The 25,035-nt window shown below is 43.2% G+C and overlaps 1 protein-coding gene across 2 annotated transcripts in view; it reads left to right on the top strand.

Moving 5' to 3' along the window:
• Positions 1-23,660, top strand: part of TAT (tyrosine aminotransferase) — a 44,480-nt gene extending 20,820 nt beyond the window's left edge. The window contains exons 4-12 of one of the 2 annotated variants that reach the window (XM_032960789.2): positions 223-290; positions 5,792-5,950; positions 9,742-9,880; positions 11,150-11,202; positions 12,740-12,892; positions 14,411-14,539; positions 15,907-15,990; positions 16,737-16,835; positions 18,516-23,660. In XM_032960789.2, coding sequence (XP_032816680.1) covers positions 223-290; positions 5,792-5,950; positions 9,742-9,880; positions 11,150-11,202; positions 12,740-12,892; positions 14,411-14,539; positions 15,907-15,990; positions 16,737-16,835; positions 18,516-18,635 — 1,004 coding nt within the window. In that variant the 3' untranslated portion in view covers positions 18,636-23,660. The remainder of the gene's footprint in view (positions 1-222; positions 291-5,791; positions 5,951-9,741; positions 9,881-11,149; positions 11,203-12,739; positions 12,893-14,410; positions 14,540-15,906; positions 15,991-16,736; positions 16,836-18,515) is intronic. The other variant, XM_076069603.1, reaches the window with a different exon arrangement.
• The last annotated feature ends 1,375 nt before the right edge of the window (positions 23,661-25,035 follow it).

Here is a 25,035-nt window from a genome sequence, read left to right as displayed (position 1 = left end):
ATGTTGCATTTGCCTTCCAATTCCGGTGACGCCCGCTTTATTCCCACGGACTGCGTTGTAACCCAGCTCTCCCTTGCAAATTACACCTGTGACCTCACTGAGAGCACTCGCCTGCTTTTAATTAAAAATAGAATGTATAAATATTCTAGTACGGTATAACAATTGTCAAGTGGTTTTTTTTTTGTTGCTCATGTTTCATTTAAATTGTGTTAAATTCGACAGGTTATCAACAAGCAAGAGAGGCGATCGCGGATTACTACACCTGCGCTGAAGCCCCTTTGGAGGCCAGGGTTAGTTGCCCTCCAGTCGCATTCATCACCTTTCATGGTTAAAAGTTATTGCAATTCCAGCTCGTTTATCATGCCATGTTTTAAACATAAGGTAGCTGCAATACCTATATTTAGCACAGATCGTTTCTCTGCGCTTATCCCGATGCTTTAAGCCACATTTTTCGCTCGGCTGCCGCTCAGGGATGTTGGCCCATGTAGGTGACATGAGAGCCAGATAACGGTGTTCAAATGTGGAGTGAATTTCTTTGGCCCTGCACAGACGAATACACTTTGACCATTGCCCGACATCACCGTTGTCATTTTGCTGGGCGGTGGTGGCTATGCACGTGGCCTGTAGTCCAGCACTGAGAAGGCTGTGAGGCTTGGTGGATCACACACAGATGTTCTGAAACTCTCCTCCCGTGGGTGTTGAGCTACCATACCCTGGCTCCCCAGAAGAAGGCAGAATAGCAAGTGGGCTGATCGCCATCTGTTTACATCTGTACGGCAACATAGTGTTGCCCTCTTACATCCATGGGCTTTTGTCCAAGCCCTCTAGTTTCCTCCCACTTGTATAATAAATTAAATGGTTGAAAACATATAAAAATGAAATAAAAACTCAATGCAGGAACCAAAATAACTGCTATGACTGAGTATGGCTCATCTAGATAAATAAGTAAATGTATTATATGTATTACTTGATATCATGTCTCACACGTGATATCAAGTATAAAACAAGTCCCAAATTGGCAACGGGATTAAGAAGCACATTTGAGCAGAGCACGTCATTACAGGCAATAGTTAACATTAACTTAAAATCACGAGTTTCCAAGGCAACCAATAACGGTGAGAGATAAAGTGGTGAGATAAAGTTACGAGAGATACGGTGGTGAGATATAAAGTGGTGAGATAAAATTATGAGAGATACGGTGGTGAAAGATAAAGTGTTGAGAGAGATAAAGTGATTAGAGATAAAGTGATGAGAGAAAAAGTGATTAGAGAAAGTGGTGAGAGATAAAGTGATGAGAGAGAATGTGTGAAGAGATAAAGTGATTAGCTTAATTATTTACCTATTTATTTAAGGTAATTCATTCAAAATATAGCTTTCCGTAGGCCAATATCATTTTCCGTGAAATTTACTATTCATGAGCATCTCTGGAACGTATTTCTCGCGAATAACGAGGAAATACGTTCGTATATATAGTATGTGTAATGACATCATTCTGCGTTTACAATGATTATGTATTGTACAAGATTTGAGTTTGGTGATCTTTCAACCTCGTATTAAATTACGATAAAACAAGTTCAGGATTGCGGTGAATTGGCTCTTTGTTATTCTTCACGAGCAGCTTAATTTTGAGTTGAGAAAAATTGAGAAATTCCCCAAAACTACTGTAATTGAGTTAGCTCTGTTGTCGAATGAAGGGTTGGGAAACGTGAAGAATGAATCTCAAACTACATCGCTTGCCTGACACGACCCGAAACCACGCTGCAATGGTGGCCGATTGTTACATTGAGAGGCGTTGCTTGTAAATATTTTGCGATCCATTTCGTTTTAACGACTAACCATAATGATACACTTTGCCAAAGTATGCGGAATCCGAAATATAAATATATATACTCTTTTACAGTTTAAATGTGTTCGTACAAAAATAAAAGCCAGCATTATGTCGTGATCTCGTAAAAATAAACACATGTCCAGCCGTAGACACACATGAATGTCACAAAAAACGAACTCCGAAGAGATGCAGCAATACAATTAGCTCCTGTGCGGGCGCCCGGTGGACTGTTGCACCGACGGATTGCGAGGGATGGCGGCGGTTTGGCAGGCGCTTTCATCCAGCAGTGGATTGACCACTGCGGGTGATGTTGTTTCATCACCATAGCGAAGCGCAGTTGTGGACAATCTTATCATTCGCGTACGTCGATGTAAATACGCGCCCTCTGTTGTTTGTGAAAGCGTTGGTAAATATGAAGGTCAAATGCCAGACATCTCCTGACTCATGGCTGTAAGCCGCTGACTGTTTTATGGATAAAAAGGGGAACTTTAAATATTTTGTGTTTCGTTTAACAACTACTCTTGAAGATAGACTTCACCAAAGTATTTAGAGTGGCACCTTAAACATTTTCTTTTACAGTTGCATATGTGCACACAACTAAAGCCAGTATGAAGTCATACACTCGGAAAAAAACAGATCCAACCGTACACCCAAATTAACTTCACAAAAGCCGAGAAAGATACGATTTGGTCCCCATAAAGTAGCAGTAAACCTTGGTTTAATTTACCTTTCTAGGCCTTAGTGGAGGTTGCTAATATTCTTGAGAAGGAAAGGGAGGCAAGACTTTTCTGGTTTTCGGCATGTGCTGAGATGAGACAGAGAAGATGCAATGAGAATGGCTATGGAGATTAGAGACCCATAGACCCTCATACATAGACCCATAGACTCAAACAGAGACCCATTGATTGTAAGGGCTATGGAGAAGCCACCAGTGCAGGGCAGAAGGAGTAGATGAGACCTCTCTACACAGAATAGATGTTGATGGAAAAATATAATCCTAACAGCCGAGCCCACACAGGGGTGGGACTCCTGGCTTTAAGAGGAGAAGGATGAATTTCCATGGCAGGATGTGCGGTCTCTCAACTGCATCACTTAGCGAGATTGTGTGTGCTCTATCAGTGGCGGAGCTATGGAGTGTTCAGGCACTGCAACAGCACAGAGGCCCACGGATCGGAGGGTGCCAAGCACCGGGATAATAATAATAATAATACAAGCGTGCACCAGGACCAATGTCACCCACGCTATCCCATTGGTGTTACTTAAAGTTTGAATTCTTATAAACTTAAACTGTGGTTATATGGAGTATTTAATTTGCACAATCTATTACAACCTACAAAAGCAATATATCTAGAAATATATATATAAAAAGATATTACAATTATTGTTATTTTGCAGCATTTAAAATACATTTAAATATTGAGTCATATGTTCACAATTTATTAATGCGCTGCTAAAATAAATTTATCATGAAGAGGGAAAAGATGATTCCAGTCTCTGTCCACCTCCCTCATTCTTCAGTTGCCTTCATAAACATGTTCTATCTTCATAGCTAGCGCTTGATAAAGTGATGTCATGTGGATAATGGATAGCGAATAGAAAAGGGCATTCTTACCATCAGAACTGGTTTTTGATTTATAGCTTTGTGAGCACGGAAGACTACGTGGAGAATTCATTTCTTTTTGTACGTTCAAAGTATCTGAGTGCAATGAAGCTAGTGTCGTATTTATATTATTTAAAGCTTTTTATATCTTCCAATTTCTAGTCCAAATGGAAAAAGCACTCCAATTTGTCGTTGTAATGGAAAGGTATTTCGGATAAAACGGTGACGACAAAATACTTAGCATGCTCATTGGATTCCAAATTTTCTAATATTTGGCACTCAATTTAAATTCGTAATGAGACATTTTATTCTCGTAAATAGGCTTTCAGGGCCAAAATTATCATTCATAATTGGTTTCTTTTGGGTTATATTGTGTAGGTATAATGCCAATTTGAGATATATCCTTCCACCGCTTGACAGAGCCAAACGAATCAAGTGGTCGCATGGGCAAATGTGCCAATTGATTTTGATTTTCAGCAAACCGGTTACAAATATATTCAACATTTCACTGAAGTTTATTACATCCAGCATAATCAGTCGTTCACAAGAGCTCAGACCGCGAGTGATTTGATACCTGATCTAAAAGTCCTCAAGTGGGTGTCATGGTATCATGAAAACAATCGTGCAAATGACCTGGTTTGATAATTATCAGAGATGATTGCTGATCCATTAACACCAGATGATGCTGGGTGTAATGTCCAGAAAAACATAATCTACAATGCATCAAGAACTTTGCTTGCTTTTCACCAAAACCTGTTTTCTGAAAAAAAATTATATCAATTGGCACATTTGGAGGGATATAGCTCAAATTAGCATTTACGCCTACACAATGTAACCAAGTATGAGCCATCTTGCCCCTAAGTAAATAAATCAGCCTCGTGGGGAACTCTTCAAAAGGTTACCACATGGAATAGAGTCACTTTATTAATCTATTAATCATAAGGGATGATTTCGTCGTGTAATGGTCAGCGCATTGAAATTGCTATCTGTAGGTCGCCTGCTCCATTTTATTTCACGATACAACAGTTGGCACAACGTGAAAATGTCTTAACCCTTTCCCATTCCGATGACGTATGTGTACGTCATCAGTTTTCCTTCTGTTCCGGAATCGGAAGAAAATAACTTTATCGGTTCCGAGACTCCCACAAGGCCATGCGGGAGGGCGTGGCACAGTTTTGCTCCAACTATCATAGAGTGCGGTCGTGTCGCTACGGTTCTGTGGTGAGCACAATGTCTTTTAAAAGACTGCGCTATGCCTCTCTAAATAAAATTATCCCTGACCGCTTGCCCGTTCCGAGATTCAGCGGTGAACGGGACCCACCCTGCAACTTGCAGATGTCTTGGAATGGGAAAGGGTTCAATGCCCGCGACCTCTGTCCACCCACAAGTTAAACACCGACAGCACATATTCTTGGTTCTTTCGGAAAAGTCACGTAGAAGGGAAACAATAAAATAATAAAAACATTAAACAATAAAATTCTCACGACGTTTCGACTGCAACACAAGCAATCATCATCAGGTGTGAAAACCACAGCAAGAAATTTTGAAAAAAGTGGCGGTTTTTTTTAATGTTAGCACCGTGGAGAGCGATTTGGCAGTCATTCAGATGGGCGAGTCCATCTATGTTCGGAAAAGAGGAGGGGGGAGACTAAAATAATGGATGCGGTCTGAGAATTTTATTGTTTTATATTTTTATTATTTTATTGTTTCCCTTCTACGTGACTTTACCGAAAGAACCAAGAATATAAATCCCTGCAGTCACGAAAGCTTTAAATCGAAACCTACAGCACAGTTAGTTGATCGGTAGGTCGTGTATGCTTGTGTAAAATGTGGGTACTCCCACCTCGTCCAAGTCATTTGGCCAATGTGGAAGAGAAGGCCAACACACCGGCATAGAGGGCACTCTCTCGAGCTACCTCCCGTGGAGGTCCTTCTGCCGGCAGTGGCGTGAGCCAAATGAATTGCAGCACTGCGCCTTTATTACTTTACCTCTTTATCTTTAACGAAAGGGAGCATTAACAAATTAAACTAAACTATTTTAATTTGACCAGATGAGGCCCACTGAGCTATATAGCTCTTTTTCAGAAGCGACCTGGCCACAAATGATAGCTGAATGAAGTGGCTTATCATGTGAAAATGTATAGCAGCCAAATATGTTGATTCTAAATATGGAGGGAAAAATCAGAGGACCTGTTGAAAAATCCACACGGCCACGGGGAGATAGAACATGCAACCTCCACATATACAGCAGGCGTTAGGGTCATGATCAAACCCGCAACCTCTTGCATACCAGGCGAGGGAGTCGACATTTCGCCAGCGAGGCGCCCTACACAACGAATGAAGGTCTCTTCGGTCTCCCGCAGGACATCGTCCTCAGCAGTGGCTGCAGCCAGGCCATCGAGATGGCGATCACCGTGCTGGCGAACCCCGGAGACAACATCCTGGTTCCCCGACCCGGCTTCTCGCTCTACCAGACGCTGGCCACCTCGCACGGAGTTCACGTCAAGCACTACGACCTGCTGGTCAGTGTGCGTCAACAACCCTGCAGCATGACCTTGGAGGGCGTGGGAGGGGGGAGGCGTAACACATACTCAGGATTAAGGGGTGGTGGGGGGGGGGCATGACACAGTCAATGTCAAGCAAACTTTTGACCTGTGAGATTTTAGAATGGGTGGGCCGTTCGTCACACACGTCCCACATACCGCTAACCCGACGGGAAACACAAAATAACGTCGAGGAAAACAGCAGCAGGTATAGTCTCTCTCTTCACCTCGTGTTTCAACCCAGGGATTTAGATCCCCTCCCTCCACCCTCTCACACACACAGACGCACCTGCTTCCACTTGCTACCACGACTCCGGTTCTTTTGTATCATAAGGAAAATATAGGAAATAACTTTACTCGATGGCCATAGATGACAGGCAAACACCATGGAAACACAATGTATGAGATATACACGTTTACTCCGTTTCTCACGTATTAAGTATTGACAAATAGAATTGTAAAAATGCCCTTCTTGCATTTGACGGCAATGCGTTTGGGAACCAAATGCCAACGTCGAGGAGCTCTGCTCGCCACAACGAGAGGGCTTCAGGAGAGAGTTCGTGACAATTACTTTAGATGGGACGCTGAGCCCCAACGCGATGACACCGTGGGTCAATATTCCCCGCGTTGACCACTCAGTGGCTCTGGGTTCACTCGGCACCCCGTGCGTGGGCGTTAATCATTTACCGCGTGACCCCCATGAATGTAAACCTGCCGCCTATAGTAACAAGCGCCAGGCAAGCAATGGAAAGGGCCACTCCCTGTCCGATCTGCCCCTTTTTCTTCAGTGCCCTGGGGCAGTTGCACAATTCACAGCTACACCGCACTGCTGGAATAATTTAGTTAGGGTGTTCTTTTCTTGTTTTAAAAACAGCATCGAACACCACTGAAAGAGTTCGCTGTTCTAGAGTTGTGAATGTTAACTGCAGCTGGTGAAAATGTTGAAAACGCACAAGTTTATTTGGACAGAATCAATAATTAAGATTTTTTAAAAATATGACATATTTTGGAGCGACTTGTTAGTGCACTGCACTCTAAACCTGCCCAGTCAGCATGCCAACGTTGGAACCGTTACAAAAACGTTGGCCCAACATTCCACGTTGATTGGGTGGTGACAAAAGTTCGATTCCCAGCCAGGTCAAACGTAGTAGTGAGTGATATCTGAACGGGTCTTGCCTCCCCGCATTGACCAAACCACACTGACCAGCGTGGCGAAGTATGGCCAAACAACCTGGATGGGCAACATGACATGGGAAGGCCTTTATCCAATAGCCTATTGACAAGGGCTGTAAATTATTAGTAGCAATTAAGCACACACGTACACACCCTTATATGTTCTTATTGCACACGATCTTATTGCACACGAATCCTATGGATAATGTTTGGGAAAATTACACAACCGCATAGTGGGAGTTGAAAGGGCCTCTCCCACACTCCCTTCATTATATAACTAAACGCGATACATTGCACGTTTGAGAGTCGGTGATCATTCCCACTTTCCAGTTTTCCAGGTCCTGGCATGGGCGAGTGGGCACTAGCCATTGGCTCGCGAGGGTGGGTGTGTCGCTGAGAGCCAATGGAGACAGCCACAGTGTCAACGTTACAGATGGCATGTTGGCTCATGCCATATCGCGTTTCTGAAAATGTTTTGAGTAATGTCCTAGTACAACTGGCGCCTCTTGCCCAAATATTATAAAAAAAAACAATTGTACCCAAATGTCCCCATGCTGTTATCAATAAAGATAAGGGTGCAGCCCTGCAACTTCCTTTCCACGCTCCTGTTGGCGGCAGGGCCTCCAGTAGACGGAGCTCTAGAGAGCCCCTCCCTATCGAGGGCATTTGTTCGACTCTTCCACGTTCACCTGGCATTGTGTAAAAGAGATGTAAATACCCCCACTTGATCCTGCCACACGCAACCTGCAAATCCACTCACGAGTGGCTTACGTATGTGCACCGCATATTGTTTTAAATCATATTGTAAAATATTTGCGAGGTCAAAAGTGATCGACTCTTCTTTACTTAATTATTTTGCACACACATGCGTGGAAACAACTAACGTGACTTGTACTTGAAAAAAAAATCACTGATCTGTTATGTTCAGTGTTCTCAGGCAATGGACGGTGAACATTTTTCCAAAGCAGGTTAAAATAAAACAATAAATAATGTGTAAACCGTGATATTTAACGAAGCTACCGTAATTTTACAGGACCACAATATTATTTAAAAATACACAATGTTTATTTTTAACATGTATTATTCCCCAATTTGAATGATGGTCCTAGGACAGCGCATAAAGCAATCATTGGCGCAGCCGAGTGCATTTTTACAGCTTTACTGCATTTTAAATTTACGATAAAACCAGGAAAACTTCGCTTTACGGCTAAAGATTTCCATTCCAAACATTTGATTTAACGCAGACATAACACGCGTCAGCGTTATTTGTTTTCTCTGTCGTGTTTTTCCTGCTATATATCAGCCCCTGCACGAGACCTAAAACTGACACAAGTTTGTCCGAGTAAAAATTAACGAGGTAACTTGGCAGGATTATTACACCGTAATGTACTGACCACTCACGATGGACATCAACTCTCGGAATGAACTCTAAACCACCCGACACAACGAATCCGGAGTATAAACTCTGGACGTTGCTTCTGAAGATGGCTGCTGAAAAAGCTAACAGATCAAATGTTCTTGCTTAAAAGAGGCAGCGTGGAAACAAAAAAACGTTTAACACGAACAGTGAAATGTTGTGTGTATCAACCATGGTTTTTTTCAGGCACAGATTTTTCAGTAAATATTTTTAAACACACTCTTCCCCCTGTTGTCAAACATCGTGTTTAATTTCGATGCCACTTGATTCGTAATCGCGTCCGAATTTTATACGACAAGAATATACGATATTTCACCCAGCGCGTGTAATTATCAGCGTACAGGCGCCAAACATCTGGCTGTTGTGTACATGTTTACAGATACTCATAATGAAGGACTAAGGGGCGTCATTTCACACGGTCATCACTTTTTTACCTCACAATCAGAATCTGTATTTATCCTAAACAAATAACCTAATCTTGTCTTTACACTGAATCCATACATCTAATGCTGTATTTCCTGCAATAGAAAATTAATTGTGTCATTCCGTCCAATAGTTCATATTTGCTTCCATCTTGGAAATACCCAGAATGCTTTGGACAGCTGTAACATCACTTCACACAGGGATTGCCAGATGTTACCCCAACCACTCCACACAATTTCAGCAATGACTGACAGTAAAAATATTGTACAAATAACTGTTCCATGAAGTGCAGTCTATTATTCCTCCACCTTCAGACGTGGTTTTATTCCTGAATAATAAAATAGTAGTAATAAAAACATCGCAGCCCATTGTCAATCCACTGCTGGATGAAGGACGTATCAAGCTGTATCAATCATGGGGGTTGTTTCACCATACCGCCCCACGCTGGTCAGTGCGAGTTAGTGAAGATAGATTAGCCTCGGGTCAGTTCAGATTTCACTCGAGGATGGTGTAAATTTTGGCTGCGAATTGAACTCAGCTCGTAATATCACGTAAGCAACCTTACATAGTCTTCATAGCAACCAGTGGGTGAGGGGCGGGGGAGGCAGAAGCAGTTCAGATTTAACTCATCACTGACGTTAGCCGTGGCCAGGAATCAAACTCAGGTCACCTGGTTTGTGATTCAGTGTGCTAACCGCTGCGCCACCACTCTACCCTGGCCCACCGCTCCCTCCTCCCCCCACCAATTTGTCTGCAGCCAGACCAGTGTTGGGAGATCGACCTGGAGCACATGGAGTCGCTGGTGGACGCGCGCACGGCCTGTGTGGTGGTGAACAACCCCTCCAACCCGTGCGGCTCCGTGTTCAACCGCGAGCACATCCTCGACATCCTGGCCGGTGAGTCCACGCGAGCGCGGCTCCTCGTCATCGACATTCACCAACCGCACCGCGCCTCCCTGGCGAGGAACCTCGTCGGTGAGGAGGTGGCACATGCCGAGCGATGGCAGCTGCATACAATTGATCAAAATTGCTTTGCCGGGTCTTTTAAAGTAATTAATTAATTAGTGGCCAAGCTTGAGCTGCCTCGATCCCTGTTCCCACCTTTCAAGTCAACTGACAGCGCCTGAAAAGAATCTCGAATGAGCTTACAGATTGCCGATATATTACAACGTGCTAACAATCATAGCCGTGGCGGCATCTCCACCCATGATTACATTCTACACAAAACCACACAAAGCGGAGACGTGCCTTTTGAAATGCTGCACCATATAATAGATGAGCTGCAAGTGGCAGCTCATCTATTATATGTATAAAAAATGTGTCCACATGCTCTTTGGGCGCATTTTACATAAAAGCCAATTGTTGTATTGCTACCCGATGGCACACGAATTTTGCACTCCGGGAAAGAATAATCTGTAGATCAAGGCAAGGCCGTTAATAATAAAGTATTTACATAAAGCACGTGAATTATTAAATTGATAAATATATAAAGAGCCATGGCTTCCCCGACCCCACACAACCAAAGCCGATAGTGCAGTGAACCCCGCATAACAAACGTATTTGAGTTCCATACAACGTTGATGGTTTCTTAGAGAGCCTGGATTTTCATAACATTGCTTATTTTATAAATTATGTTATGTAAAGAGAGCACTTTCTGGCCATGATATATTCTGAACTTTCAAGTTGTTTACCATTTCCTTTGATTAAATTCCTAGCATGCTTGGCATGCACACGTCTCTATTCCCATGTCATAAGCTTCCGATTAAAGAATTCACTGTGTAACAAATATATATACTTTTTTGTTCCTGGGTAGTACGTGTTATTTTCCACTTGCTTATGCCTCAAAAGTACAGAAAATGGCTATTATTCCCCACAAACTTTGCTTTTGTGACCAAGACAGTGATATTTTGAAATTTACCTATTTTCAATGAGAAAACGTGGTGTGCATTTGAGTCTTTCGTTCACATAAAGTCCTGGTCACAAAAGCAAAGTATGTGGGGAATAATAGACATTTTCTATACTTTTGAGGCATAAGCAATTAGAAAATAACACCTACTACCCAGAAACAAAAATCGTGTTACATAGTGATGATCATCGTTGCTGAATTTTCACGGTTAATTATTCAGCATAATAATGCAATGTTTTGTCATTTGGTTTTTGTTTCAGTTGCTGAAAAGAACAGGGTCCCTATCCTCGCAGATGAGATATATGGAGATATGGTATGAGATGCAATCTACAAGACATGTAATCCACAAAAGTGGCATCTTAAAATAATGGAAGAAAATATTCATCCACATAGCTTAAATAATGGCATAATTAGGTCATGTAATTTAACATCTGTGTTGCTGCTGTTAGAGTACTTGCAATACCACAATTGTATAGCCATACTGCGATTGCGTCATTCTGAGATTACATTTGGTGTGGATAGGTGGCACAGCAAATTCTCTCACCGCGCCATGAACTTGGCAACCTTCATTCGATTAGGGCGCCGCATAGGCAAGATGTTAACTACCTCGCCTGGTATACAGGAAGTCGTCAATTCGATACCGACCCTGACGCCTGTTGTATATTTGGAGTTTGCGTGTTTTCACTGTGGTCGCATGGATTTTTCTCCAAGTCTTCAGTTTTTACATCCACGTTTAGAAACATGAGTTTAGAGTATTTGGCTGCTGTAAATGTCCACGTGATAAGCCACTTCGTTGAGCTATCATTTGTGGCCAGGTTACTTCTGAAAAAGAGCATTATACTGGTAGGAACGAAGTTGTAAACTGAGTGTACCAGCCTGCAATAGATTAATGTGTCCGTCCGTCCGTCCCCTTTCAATACTTTAACGAAGTGAAATCTCGTGCTGTTGGGGTGTAAAAATAAAATTGCGCAAAATTCCAATGTTCCTACCAGCCCACCCTGCAGGGACCTGTTATCTCAGTCGGCCTTACCTGGTAAAATAAAAAAACGTAATAGTTTAGTTTTCAATAGTTTTTCATTTTCGATTACCGGCCAGGAGCAAATGATTTTCACCGATCCACACTGAGACCAACAACCCGCCCTGACCGACATTGTGTGGGGGATGGGAGGCCTTCATTCGGCAGTGGATTGACAACAGGCTATATATATGACGTGTTTCAAAGCAGACCCGTGTGTGAGACGGCACTTCAAGGTTAAGCCGCACTTCTTGTTCGAGACAACGGAATTGGCAACATCCGACAACTACTCTACGATGTGACATCGTGGCCGCACCAAGCCGTCTTAATCATTGGCAAAATGGCAGTGAATAGCTTGTTGGGTGCTCGCAGACAAGCATTGTGAGATTCATTTAGCGCAGACTAATAGTGCTATTAGATTGCAGTAGAGGTCACAATAAGTACATTGAGGAAGTGCCAGATCCTGCGTGTACTCTCCAAGCACTTAATAAACATCCAGGCAATGTCCGCACGTTAAATTGGCTCTTGCTCTGTCGCCGACAGAAACTGGGAAGCGATCGCCACGGCAAGGGAAGCGTAGATTAGCGCCGCAGAGTGCATCGTTACACATCTCCGTCATTCGTCGGTGAATCGTTTTTTTACAAATGAACGAAGGGAAAAACAATTTACAGATAGTACTTCCGAGTGAAAAATAAATATCAATCGAATTGCGAATACAGTAATTCTTAATTTTATATTTTAATTGCATTGTAATCATGAGGCTACAGCACTTGCCACCACCAGTTTGTTCTAAAGGCCACATGGGGGATCTTTGTCTTTGTGTGATGTCACACAGGTGTTCCCCGGGCATCAGTACCATGCCATGGCCCCACTGACGAGCGAGGTGCCCATCCTTGCGTGCGGGGGGTTAGCAAAGCGCTGGCTGGTACCGGGCTGGCGCATGGGCTGGGTCTTCATCCACGACCGCCACCAGATCTTCGGACAAAATGTATGGCCAGAACTTCCAACGCAATTATGTGTGCGGTAATGTAATTAGAGCATCGTCATGGAATCAAATATCTTTCTCTATATATATTAAACAGTACACACTTCAGTCAATATCACCATCGTCGTCGTTGTTGTTATTACCAGCCATTAAATATCCACTCGCAAGACCTTAAGATATGGCAATGGCTTAAGGAAGCCTTCATCCAGCAGTGGATAGATTATGGGTCATTCATGGATTATGCAGAGCATACATTTCTCATTATTCGAATAATAGTTTGATATATTACCTGGGATATGGGTCACTTATCTGAACCAATACATCACATATCTTCATAAATATATCAAACTAATCTTGAATAACGGTAAATTCATGTAGTACTGTATAATCAGTGTATCCTGTTTAACATATTTTACTGCAAGTGTGCTTTCAATAATCAACAAATTAACGTGCTCTTTCTTTAAAAAACAAAGACTCTCACAATTTTCTTCCCAGCTACACATCTAATTTACAAAGGTATTAATAGTGTTATCGGTTGCATTTATATATTTAATTCTGTGATTAATCCATTTTATTAGCGTATTCCCGCCTAGGTGTGATAACTCATTTGCAGTTCAATGCCATAGCAGCATTGGGTCACACACACCCCACTGCAAAGACGATAGAACGTAAGCACAGATTCTAAACAAATCTGAGTAAAAGCTATAACCCGTTAACGTGAATTACCTGGCACCCTTTAAACTCATTCAAGATATTTTTTTTAGGAACTGACACTTGGCATGAAAAGTGGGAACAAGAATTAAGACTGCTTGAGCGTGGCAATTATAATTAGGGCATTTACACAGATACACAAATGCTGTCATATGTATGTGTGTATGTTGAACTTATTTCGCACCGTACGTAGTTAACGTGCTAATCAGAGGTGTGTAATGGTTAGCAAGCTGGACGTACAATCCAGAGCTCTCCGGTTCGACTCCAGCTGCCAATGGGGCCAGTTTTAAATAATGGTGCAAGAGTCTTCACCCTCACCCCACCAGCCTGTGTCCACACAGCGGTGTAAATGGTAAATCACAGGCAGTCGATCGGAAAGGTCACATGTCATGGTGTAAATTGTGGGGATTCCCACCTCTTGTGGTACATCTGGCCAGTGTGGAAGAAGAGCAAAATACCTTTAGAAAAACGATCAACTATTTTACCAGGTCAGGCCCACTGAGCTATATGGCTCTTTATTAGAAACGACCTGGTCACAAATGATAATTAGCTTATCATGTGGAAATGTAAAGCAGCCAAATACTCTCAACGCATGTTTCTAAATGTGGAGGGAAACCCCCGAAGAACCCGCAGAAGAATCCACGTGACCACGGGGAGAATATGCAAACTCCAAGTATACAGCAGTCGTCAGGGTCAGGATTCAACCTACGATCCTCCTGTATACCAGGCGAGAGAATTGACATCCTGCCAGCAGTGCCGTGAGAAAGCAATTGTGAGGCTGCAACTTTGCCCTTGTGCTTTTAAACACAGATACGCGATGGACTGTTGCGGCTCAGCCAGAAGATTCTGGGACCCTCCACAGTGATCCAGGGAGCACTGAAGCGGATCCTGAACCACACTCCCAGCGACTTCTACCAGAGAACTGTGGAGTTCATCAAGGTGCGTCATGGGCCCTTACCCATGTGGCAGTTCACGCCCTCTGCATGAATGCAACCCAGCAACTCTGCTTGATTGCTGACCATGCATTGGTTGTTAATGTGTGTGTCTGCGTGTGAGCGTGTGTGTGTTTGTTGGGGAATGGCCTCAAAGTACCTTGAGCCTCCCACAAGTGTGGTGTTGATGTCACCGGCACTTCGTGGCAAAAGATGTCTGTTGTTGTGGAGAACACTGCTGTAGCGGTTGGTGCACTGTGATACAAACGCGAATTCTTGAGTTTGCTTTCTGGTCACGGCCAACATAAGCAGAACATATTTAGACTAGTCCTGGGCCTGCCTTAGGCTGATTTAGCTAAACATAAGTACAGAGTGTCGTTTGTCAACATGAGCCGGGTGGAGACACGGGTGGCCGTGCGTGGTTCTGGTCACACCGTTCGTCTCGTGCCAGCCTTCGTAGTTGCTCCCTAACGGCACTCGCCCCAACAGCCTGGAAAATGCTATGGGGGGATCTTTGTGGTTCATTCGTTATTTTTCTTTTAACATTTTACCATAATGAGCTACACTTAACAGTATGCAAGCAGGCCTTACACACTCTCTGTTGGGCAGATTTGCTTATAGCAGAAGTGATATTTAATACAAATTGCATTCACAATAGCTCCCTTTTGAAGTTGACTCTCTTGGACTTTTTGTAAATCTTCAAATTAGTAGCTGGAGGGACAGCTCCTCGAGGCTGGAATGCATGTTGTCCGACATTTCGCAACACTTTGTTATTTAGGCTAAAGTATAAACGGGTAAGCTTTTCGCACTCATTCTGAGTAGCTCTCCAATGGCTTCTTGATGCAACCAATCGGTACAACACAAAAACCCATTGGAGGGCTTTAAACAAATATATTATTTGATAATATATTGCGTCATTCATATAAATTGCATCACAAAACACTGCAGAATTTGTACCGTGCACAGATTTCCGACAAACAAAGCGGTGACAATTGTTCAGGATATGCGGTCCTATATTATCATCACGTTTGAATAATTCTAAATGAATGAGTGTTTTCTACACGTGGAAGGCCACACTGGTCAACTCCACTGGATCGCATAACTTTTCATGCCTTTTGTCGGTGACTCTGCTTCGGATTGACATTTTTTTTTTAAATGTTCATAACGAACACTTGCTTTTCATAGTTTAGGTGCACGTGGGTATTTTCAACTCGGGAGATTTAAATAGAAGACGGTGAGAGGCGCGACAGTTCCTGTGCCCACCGCTCGAGGGGTAGCGCTGTGTTTCGCTCAAACCCTTTGGCTGCTGCCACAGGAAACTGGCGTAGCATTCGCACTTCAACCTGACGTCAAGACACTTCGCTCTTCCCACAGGACAATGCCGAGTATTGCTACAACACCCTAACCACAGTCCCTGGTCTCAAGCCGTTCATGCCGTGTGGAGCAATGTACATGATGGTCAGTAACACAGTGCAAACAATGAATCGTATCATGAAACAAAGCATGATATTCGACATAGCACACGGTGCTATCTTTTCCTACTTGAAGAAATTCATTTGGCGAGCTCACAATTTTCATTATTCATTTTAAATATCAATTAAACATCCAGACAAGGACTTCCGGTTTCACAACGTTGTGGCGCAGTGGTTGGGGCGCTGCGCTATGAACTCTTGTCACCTCAGTTTGATTCCTGGCCACAGGTAAACATCAGTGGTGAGTGATTTCTGAACCGGTTATCAGCATGCCCCCACCTTCATCAACACGCACTCACCGGTTTGGTCACAATGGTCGCATATTGCGCGGTGAGCCCAGCCGCCTGAGTTTGATTCCTGACCATGGCTCGTGCCATGGGGCTCTTTAAAGACTGCTTCATGATGTTATTTATCAAGGACCACCGTCTCATATTCACATGCATTGCAGGTCTGGAAATATTGAGGTTTTTTTACCAATTTCGAAAAAAAGGATCTTCTTGTCAATTTGTTTTCAGACCCCTGCCCATGACCAACATAGCGTCGGGAGGGCTTCATCTTGCTGTGGATTGACAAAAAGTTGTGAATACAGTGACATGGACCTGCTCGAATAGGTGCCAAGTGTCACCCTTGCTTCTGTTCCAGACTTTATCTGAACAAAATCTATAGTTTCAGAGATTTAAGTGTTTTTGTTTATTCAGATTTTTCAGTGTGGATCTCTGCTTAATCGCTCAGGTTGGAATACAGATGGATAAGTTTCCCGAATATAAGGACGACGTGCAGTTCACCCAGAGACTCATATCAGACCAATCGGTCTTCTGCCTCCCGGCCAAGGTTAGTGTAACCGTCACGCATGACTCACTCTTACTGAACACTTAACTCAGCGCGATATTGATTATGAGGAAGATGGCCAAAAAATGAATCACATTAAATTGTTGCCAATCCTTGAGATAGCTTATGAAAAGATAATTTCATGGCCACTATAATTTACTGGGGTTCAAGCCACTCCTCCTATCACAAGGCAGTGTACTTACTTACAATGTGCCAGCGCCATATCGAATTCCAATATCACATAATTAAGCCATCAATATCTTTTGTTGTCCACTGGATTGTGATCTTTGCTACGTGGAAAGCATGATATAATAAATGGGCGCTTGTACTAAGATATTTTAGTTTGTATATAATTTGATGTGGAAAGTTCCATTTTGTCTAAAACGAATTGAAAGACATTTCTAATTCTATTCAGGCAGAAATTGGTTGTGATAACATTGCTTGAGAACATACATTAATGTGTGCTTGGCAGCTGTGACAAAACATTACATAAAAGAACATCACTCAGTTATTTTGTTCACAGAAATGCAATTTTGATTGAAATGTTTACTATCTTTGATATTGTTTTGTGTTGAAGTATATTTTGTAAAGATGTTTAGCATTTTTGGCGATTAAGTGACGTGTAACATTGAGTTTCTGCGTGTATGCACATCGCAGCCATGCTTCTCTCCCAGCTCTCCCTCGTTGTTCCGGTGGAGTTTTACATAGACGGCACTGCTCAGACACACTTACTCTCCCTGCCATACAGATAATGATCTATGCTGATACAGCACATATTCTGCAATTGTAATGGTCTCCATGCATTCAGAACCATCCGTGACAAAAAATAAACACAGCACAAATCTGGGCATGGGATGGTTTCTCCATTCCGCTGTGAGGAAAAGAGCAGCGTTGGTATTATTTTAAGTAATTTCTCACGAAAAAAAATCAAGTTCCATTGCACATTGATGCTTGAGGCAATGCCGTGGCTATCGAATGTACAGGCGATGCCACAGCACGGGGGCCCATGGGCCGCAGGGGCCCGGGTTCTGGGCTATGGAGATCGGAGGTGGAGGGAATTTGGACAGGAGCCTCCCATTTCATTCCCAGCACCAGGGCCCCGTGCCAATCACGCAGAGGCCACTTTTTGTTGCAGCTTCTTGGAGCATTGCACTGTGGTACGTCTAATACGTCAGAGCAGATGAGCAGAATTGCGCTATTAAATTCTAACTAGCAGGAACCCGTGGAGCTTGGGCGGTGAAAGGATAGCGAATGTGTACGTTTTATCATCATTCCCTCTCCTACGCCTCACCCGTGTCACGTGACGTCATAAACCACTCTCCTTACCACCCCTGCTAGTATTCTCGCACGCGTGTGCATATATATATAGTTCGGTCCCTCTACGCCGATGATTTCAATTACTTAACATTCTGTATGTTGTGAACAGAGCCATAGCTGGGCATTTTAGCTGCCGGGGCAAGGTGTGCCGTCTTCGCGAGGCACCGCCCGACCAAAATACTTGAACCACCACTTTGATGCTTCGTTGCTTCTTCTCCAACAATTCGGCTCCAAATGCAGGCAGCAACTTCCCTCAGGATGGGCACCGGGGGCGGCCGCTCCACCCGCCCTGCCTTTGCTACGGCAGTGGTGAAGGAGCACCGTTTGAGTGATTTTTTGCTTCTTCGCCAATGTTTGACGTTTCAGTGCTTCGAGTACCCCAACTATTTCCGCGTGGTGCTGACCGTGCCCCGCGAGATGCTGGAGGAGGCGTGCATGCGCATCCAAGATTTCTGCGCGCAGAACTACATCGGCACGCAGCCATAGCGCCCTGGTGATAGCAACAACAACGCCACCCGCCATTCACCTCTGAGTGGCGGTGATGCACCTGTACCAGGGCACGTGCACTTTGAAGCCACGTGAAGTGATAGCATCCCTCGAATCACTCTCACTGACGCCCAGTGCTCAATTTCAGGCAAAACTGCCTGGACCCTGTCCCAGGAATCATTTTGGAATGATTATTTTTGGGCTATTATTTTTCATTTTAAACATTTTCATTGGATTATGTATGGTACAATAAAGGTACATTATTATGGATAGGCGTACCTTACACACTAGCGGTCATCTTTTATTTCAATAAGCCCTACCTCCTAACAGGACTAGCAGCTTTACAGAAAATATCGAGTCTGAAATTAAGCTCTTGGTAACACCACTGCAAAATGTTTTCGCAGTTGTGTTCTATAGCTTTCCGATGGATTTTAAGGGTTGCATTGGCGCGATTACTAATGAAAACTTCAGACTTCGTGCCGAACAATACGCACAACAACCAGAAAACACAGCCAAGAGCTCTCGCTTTTATTCAATTAACCTTTCTATTGTGTGTTTGCGAAAAAATTGCAAGCAATTTATTTTCCATTCTTTGTCAGGTTGTGATTTTTTTTATTGCTATGGTTGGTATCATTATTTATACAGGGTTTTTTTTTCTAAATCATTAACATTTTTAACACGTTTTACCGCACGGGATTTTAACATTTTATGCCTACGTAAATAGAAGCATACGACAAGACTCCACGCACTATGCACTTACAGCGCTGCCCATGGCAGTTGCTCCCAAGTTCAATTTGATTTTGTTGAACCATGTGAGAACTCAAAGATGTCAGCATGAGTCTCCTTTGCATTTGTGCACGTTTATTTACGGTCACGTGCTCAATTGAAACCGTGTGAAAAAAAATATTTTACTTTGCTGAAATGTGCATGAAAGTGGTACCAGTTAATATTTTATATTTCTTTAAAACCATATACAGTCGATTGCTTTCCAGACTCGTGACTGCACTGCCCCCAAGAGGAATACATTTGCAATAACGTGTTACACTTAAATCATTGAGGTATCAATTTCCATTTAATCATTAAAAACTATTTCCCGCAATGTTTGACATCCGTGCTATCGCAGTCATGTGATGAGACGAATGATCTATTCAGAAATCTCACTAGTGTAGTGCTCTGTGATCTTTCTGAATATTCAGATATCTAATTAGAAATCCCACCGCGGTGCATCAGTCTGCCTGATAACAGTCTGCGGAGAAAAACCCTTCCCAGGGCCTTTCTCAAATATTTATTTAAGCAGATGTATTGAGCAAATTATGCAGTCACGAAAGCTTTAATTCTTTATTAACACACTTCCACGGGGAAGTTACCTTTACAATTCTGTCCTAAACCTATTGCGCCCCTTGCTCTCTTCGGCCCCTCTCCCCACCTCTACTGCTTATTTTAAGCCTCTGTCTGTTCATCCCTCCGGCCCTTTTTCCTGCTTCTCTGTCCGTCTTTCCTCTTCTTGCCTCTTGGTGTCCCTGTCTATGTATTTCTGCTGCCTTGTACCTCGTATTTGTTCACTCTGTCTATGCTGGTATGTTCAACCCAGAGGATGAACACGAAATTTAGCACTCTTCTGAAATTCGTGGTCCGCCAGGCAAGTGTCTAACTGTGTTGTTGGCCGACTGGTTTTGCATCACGTAATTTTTTCTTAGGTTTGTTGAATTCTCGTCTCTCATCTTCTTGTATTTACCTCCGTGCAGTTTTACGCTCTCTATGTGTTGCGTTGATGTCATCCTATGTGCTCCCTCGCTATTTGTTTTTTTACACCTGATGAAAACAGCAAGTGTTGCTGTCGAAACGTCGTGATTGATTTATTTTAATATAATTTTATGGTATTGCTACATACGTGACTTTACCGAAAAAACCAATGAGTAACAGATGCATTGTCTTTTAAAGAGTGGAGTATGCACTTTGACATACACTCTACTAAGAGATTATTTTTCACATGCAAGTCAAACTTTTACACTTAATTCTCAGAGCTTACATTTCGCCAAATTAAATTCCGAAGCCAAATCTAATAAAAATGTATCTTATTTTGTGAAGTCAATTTTGACAAGTGCAAGACGATCACTCCACTGAATACGTCATTATTTCCCTTCCCACTCTGAAAATCACATACAATGTCAATATTACATACTGGTGTCATTGATTCACGTTTATCCAGATCACCCCTTTTGTATCTTTACTGTTTACAAAACGTGCCCAATATTATGCACAAAAAGCTTCACCGAGTGTTACGACTCATTTCCAGGAGGGTCCTGCCAAGTTTTCGCAGTAGCGGGAGATGATTGCTATGTATAGGAGGCGCCGCGGTGATGAGATGTTACCTTCCTCACCTGGCATTGAGAGGATCGTGGGTTTGATCTCGGTCCCTTACGATGCCTGCTGTATATTTGGAGTTGGCGTGGTCTCTCTCTCTCCCAGTGGTCGCGTGGATTTTTCTCCAGGTCCTCCAGTTGTGCCCCCCACTTTATTTGGCGACTATAAATTCCCACGTGTGACGATACGAACGAGTATGTGTGGCAAGGTCAGCGATGAAAACGAGCAAACAGCTCAGTGGGCTTTACCTGGAAAATAAAGTCGTTTAGTTTCAGTTTTGTGTATAATCCCAATCGAGTAATATTTCAAATTTGGCAAACGTGGCCCATGGAGTCGACACACGAAATGTTTAACTTCCACTCTGCAACAGACAGCGCTAATGTGTAAGACTAATACAACCGCAGTAACAATAAGCCGGCTGTAGTATGCATGCTGTTCACTGAGTGTCATTAAGAAGTTAGAGAGGGAACTCGGCTTATTAAAATCAAATTTAATTCATGTAAGTTGACCAATTTTCCAACATGTGAATCGTTTCACATAAACGGCCAACGCTGCCATTGTGTACCGTGATTTATGCATTTCTTATTATAGCTTTGATTGTATACAATTCATCATGTCTTATTTTAAGTTAATACGTATTCACTGTATCCCAAATGTATTTATTTGACAAAATATGAAGGGCATATGCATTTTTATGCTCTTCATGAATGGGTTCACGTTTTTTGTTCAGAAGAATGTGTATATACTTAATCTTACTATTGACTTTCCAATCAACTTTTAATCAAATGAAATGGCACATTCAAATAAAAAGTTAATTGGAAACCCAGTAACCATCTTGAACACTGCTAGATAAGCAGACGATATGTCTCTGTCATTCACTGCGTGTGTCTCTCCACACACACACTTGAAAAAGAGCTGCATCGCTCAATGGGTCATATACGCGGGTAATCAACTTCTTATTCGGATTTATTCGTAAACTTTTTTTGTGTGCAAACCTATCGACCCCCCCCGGCCACGGCCTTTTGGGAGTATTTCAGTATCTGCTGATGAGACGCTGTATGCCGAAACCGATCCAGTTTTTGCATGTGCTGAATCAATGCTGTTGAACTGACGCCCTCCCAGAAGGCCGTGTGGGTGACTGGCTGTGGTCTCGTGCGAAGAGACGCACTATTTTTGTTCATTAAGAGTTGTCCACAACGACGCGAATGATTGTTTTGTGTTCTGTATCCTTCAAAGCAGAACTTCACAAATTCCAAAGCAGGCTTCACACTCACTCCCATCACTGCCGTCCACGTGTTGCATTTTCCCTCTCGCCATTCAAATGCAAATCGAGTCACTGCACATTACACACACCTAATGATTCGTAAGAAATAAATAAACGCCGCGGTGTGAGAGCACTGAGCGTGAAGCAGGCCGATTAGGGAACACTTCTTGAAGAATGACAGCCGTTACACGAACATTTAAAGTCGTCGTTCAGCGTTGGCTGCCCTGTGCCTCAATTGACAGCGCCGAGTCAATCCCCTTGCTGGACGAGGGCTTCCCTGGCACCATTTCAGTCAATGGTGGTTGCTTGACGCCAATTGGGGGTTGTGTGACGCCAATACTTTCACCGCGATGGGCAGTGCGGTCTTGTGATGAATAAGTTAGGGAGTTGGGGGCCAAGAACGGGTCGGATATCATTCGCCGCCGTGGCCAGGAATCGAACTCGGCAGGTGTTTATAGCAAAGTGCGCTAACCACTGCGCCCCCCCCCAAACCACCTTAGGTCACGTGTTCACATCTCGTCTGTAGCAATGCTTAATTATACAATGTAATGCACGTGTATTTCTATGACAAGCGGGACACAACATTGAGCTATTACCGAAGATGATATCACCGTGATGTTATCAGTGTACTGTTGTGTCCAAATTTAAGTGAACATTTTCGGCGTGCATGTTAACAATGAACACGTGTGCAATCACGCTGCACAATCGGCTGCCCACACGCAGGTGAATGGTGCAACAGTCTTTCTATATCAATGTCCAACATATCCGCCCTTATCACGAATCTGCCGATACCTCAGTCCTGAGCAAGCCAAATAATAGTCGTGCTTCTTTTGATTAAAAGTGTAACTTTCATTCCCCTACAAGTGATTAAAAGTGTAACTTTCATTCCCCTACAAGTGATCCATTTAAAATCATACGGTTATTACCATCAATCAATCTCATGCCAATGCAAAAGACTCACTGTGTACATTTGTATGCGTGACAACGATGTTGATTGAGTCTACACGACGCTTTTAGGTGCCAATGTGTCTCCAACAATGGGCTGCTATCAATATGTTGCCATTTGTCGATTGCATTGCTTTAGTGTACATAGAGATTGTCTAGTCGTGTCATATTAATGACACTGCTCTAAGTACATTATGGTACAGCTGTGCATATCAGGGAAAATATCTGGCAATTGACTATATTTTAGTGCTTTTGGTGTGTTAACATGTTATGATATGTACTCATTAATTACACCTGTGGTCTTTTGAGATTCATGAAATAGTTTGGGTATGTTTATCAAATTAGCCAGAGCTACAATTAAATACCTCATTTAAAACCTTCGCACGCGTTATACAACTGAAGTGAAACGTTGCTGACTTACATAAACACAAATTAAACATATCTTAAAATCAGTGATCTTGTATGTTTGTTTTAATGAACTTAACTATTGTTAACGATTATAAAGGTGTATATTACAGAAATGTTGTAAGTTCATTAGTTTTGCACACACACATTCTGGTATACGGAATATATTCCGTATATATAAATACATCACTGCCTAACATATGGGTTTGTGTTCAACCCTAAGATATACGGATTCATGTCTCGATAAACACGGCCAAAAATAGACCACCTTGGCAATCTGCCACACCGCCGTCGCTAATAGAGACGCCATCACACGTCTTTTCTATTTAAACATTTGCCAGCAGACTAATTGGACCTTACGGGTACAGTAACACATTCTCCTGCGGAGGGAGCTGGTAGGAACGTTGGGTTGCTCGGTCAATGGCCAGGGTCAACGGCGGCACCACGTGGTGTATTCCGCAAATATGCCCGACTGTGAGGGCGGGCACAAGCCGGCGTGAGTAGGTTAAACGTTGAGTTTTATAAGGGCACCACGGGGTGACCAGCCCCTCCCCCACCCAGCCCCACCCAGCCCCACCCTCCCAACCCTCCCCACCCAGCCCCTCCACACCCTCCCCTCCCCACCCAGCCCCTCCCCACCCAGCCCCTCCCCACCCAGCCCCTCCCCACCCTCCCCTCTCCACCCAGCCCCACCCCTCCCATGTGTGGATGCACGACGGACGGACACAATAATCCCCTGTGGGCTGGTGGTGGAACCAGGAGGTTCCTACCCGTACAAGCCTATGACTAAATTCACCCGGAATGAGGCCGTCCCCATCGGACATCGCAAGGCCTCAGCGGGTTTGAACCTCGAGAGTGCTTAGAGGAAGGGTCAATTTGGGGGGGGGGGGGGGGTCACGTGAGATCTGGACCACCCTGCATTTAATGAGTGATATTTTGGGTAATTGCCTTTTTTCACAGTATATAGTGAGGCCAGAGTGGATACATAAGATATATTAGGTGACATGTCAGGCAATGGCCAGACATTGCCTTGGATCCGTTTTTTTTTCCTTTTAAGGCAGTGTTTATTGACGAGCGTGTTGAGTGTTTTTTGGGATGTGTTTGTGTACCACTGCCAAGGCAGTCACCGAATTATTTGTTGGAGTGGATATGAGTTGGAGACAGCGCTTATATAACGGGACCTGATAAGAATTCGATTATACAAATGTTCCCTAACTGATTTTACATAATCTACTTAGTGATGCATTACAGGGTTCAGTTCTCATTTCAATAGAATAAGATTTGATTCATCTACTTTTTTATTAAATCGTGTAGGTATGATGTACATTTTCAGCTATCCCCTCTACCAACCAAAACAGTTCATAAAATCAACTTGTCACGTGGGCAAATGTGCCACATTTTTTTCCCAGTAAACCGTAGGGA

This window comes from Petromyzon marinus, chromosome 25 (assembly GCF_048934315.1).
Source record: "Petromyzon marinus isolate PM22_M1 ecotype Great Lakes invasive population chromosome 25, UKy_Petmar_22M1.pri1.0, whole genome shotgun sequence".
Lineage (NCBI taxonomy): Eukaryota > Metazoa > Chordata > Hyperoartia > Petromyzontiformes > Petromyzontidae > Petromyzon > Petromyzon marinus.
Note: the sequence above shows the minus strand (reverse complement) of the source record. Positions and strands in the feature narration are given on the sequence as shown.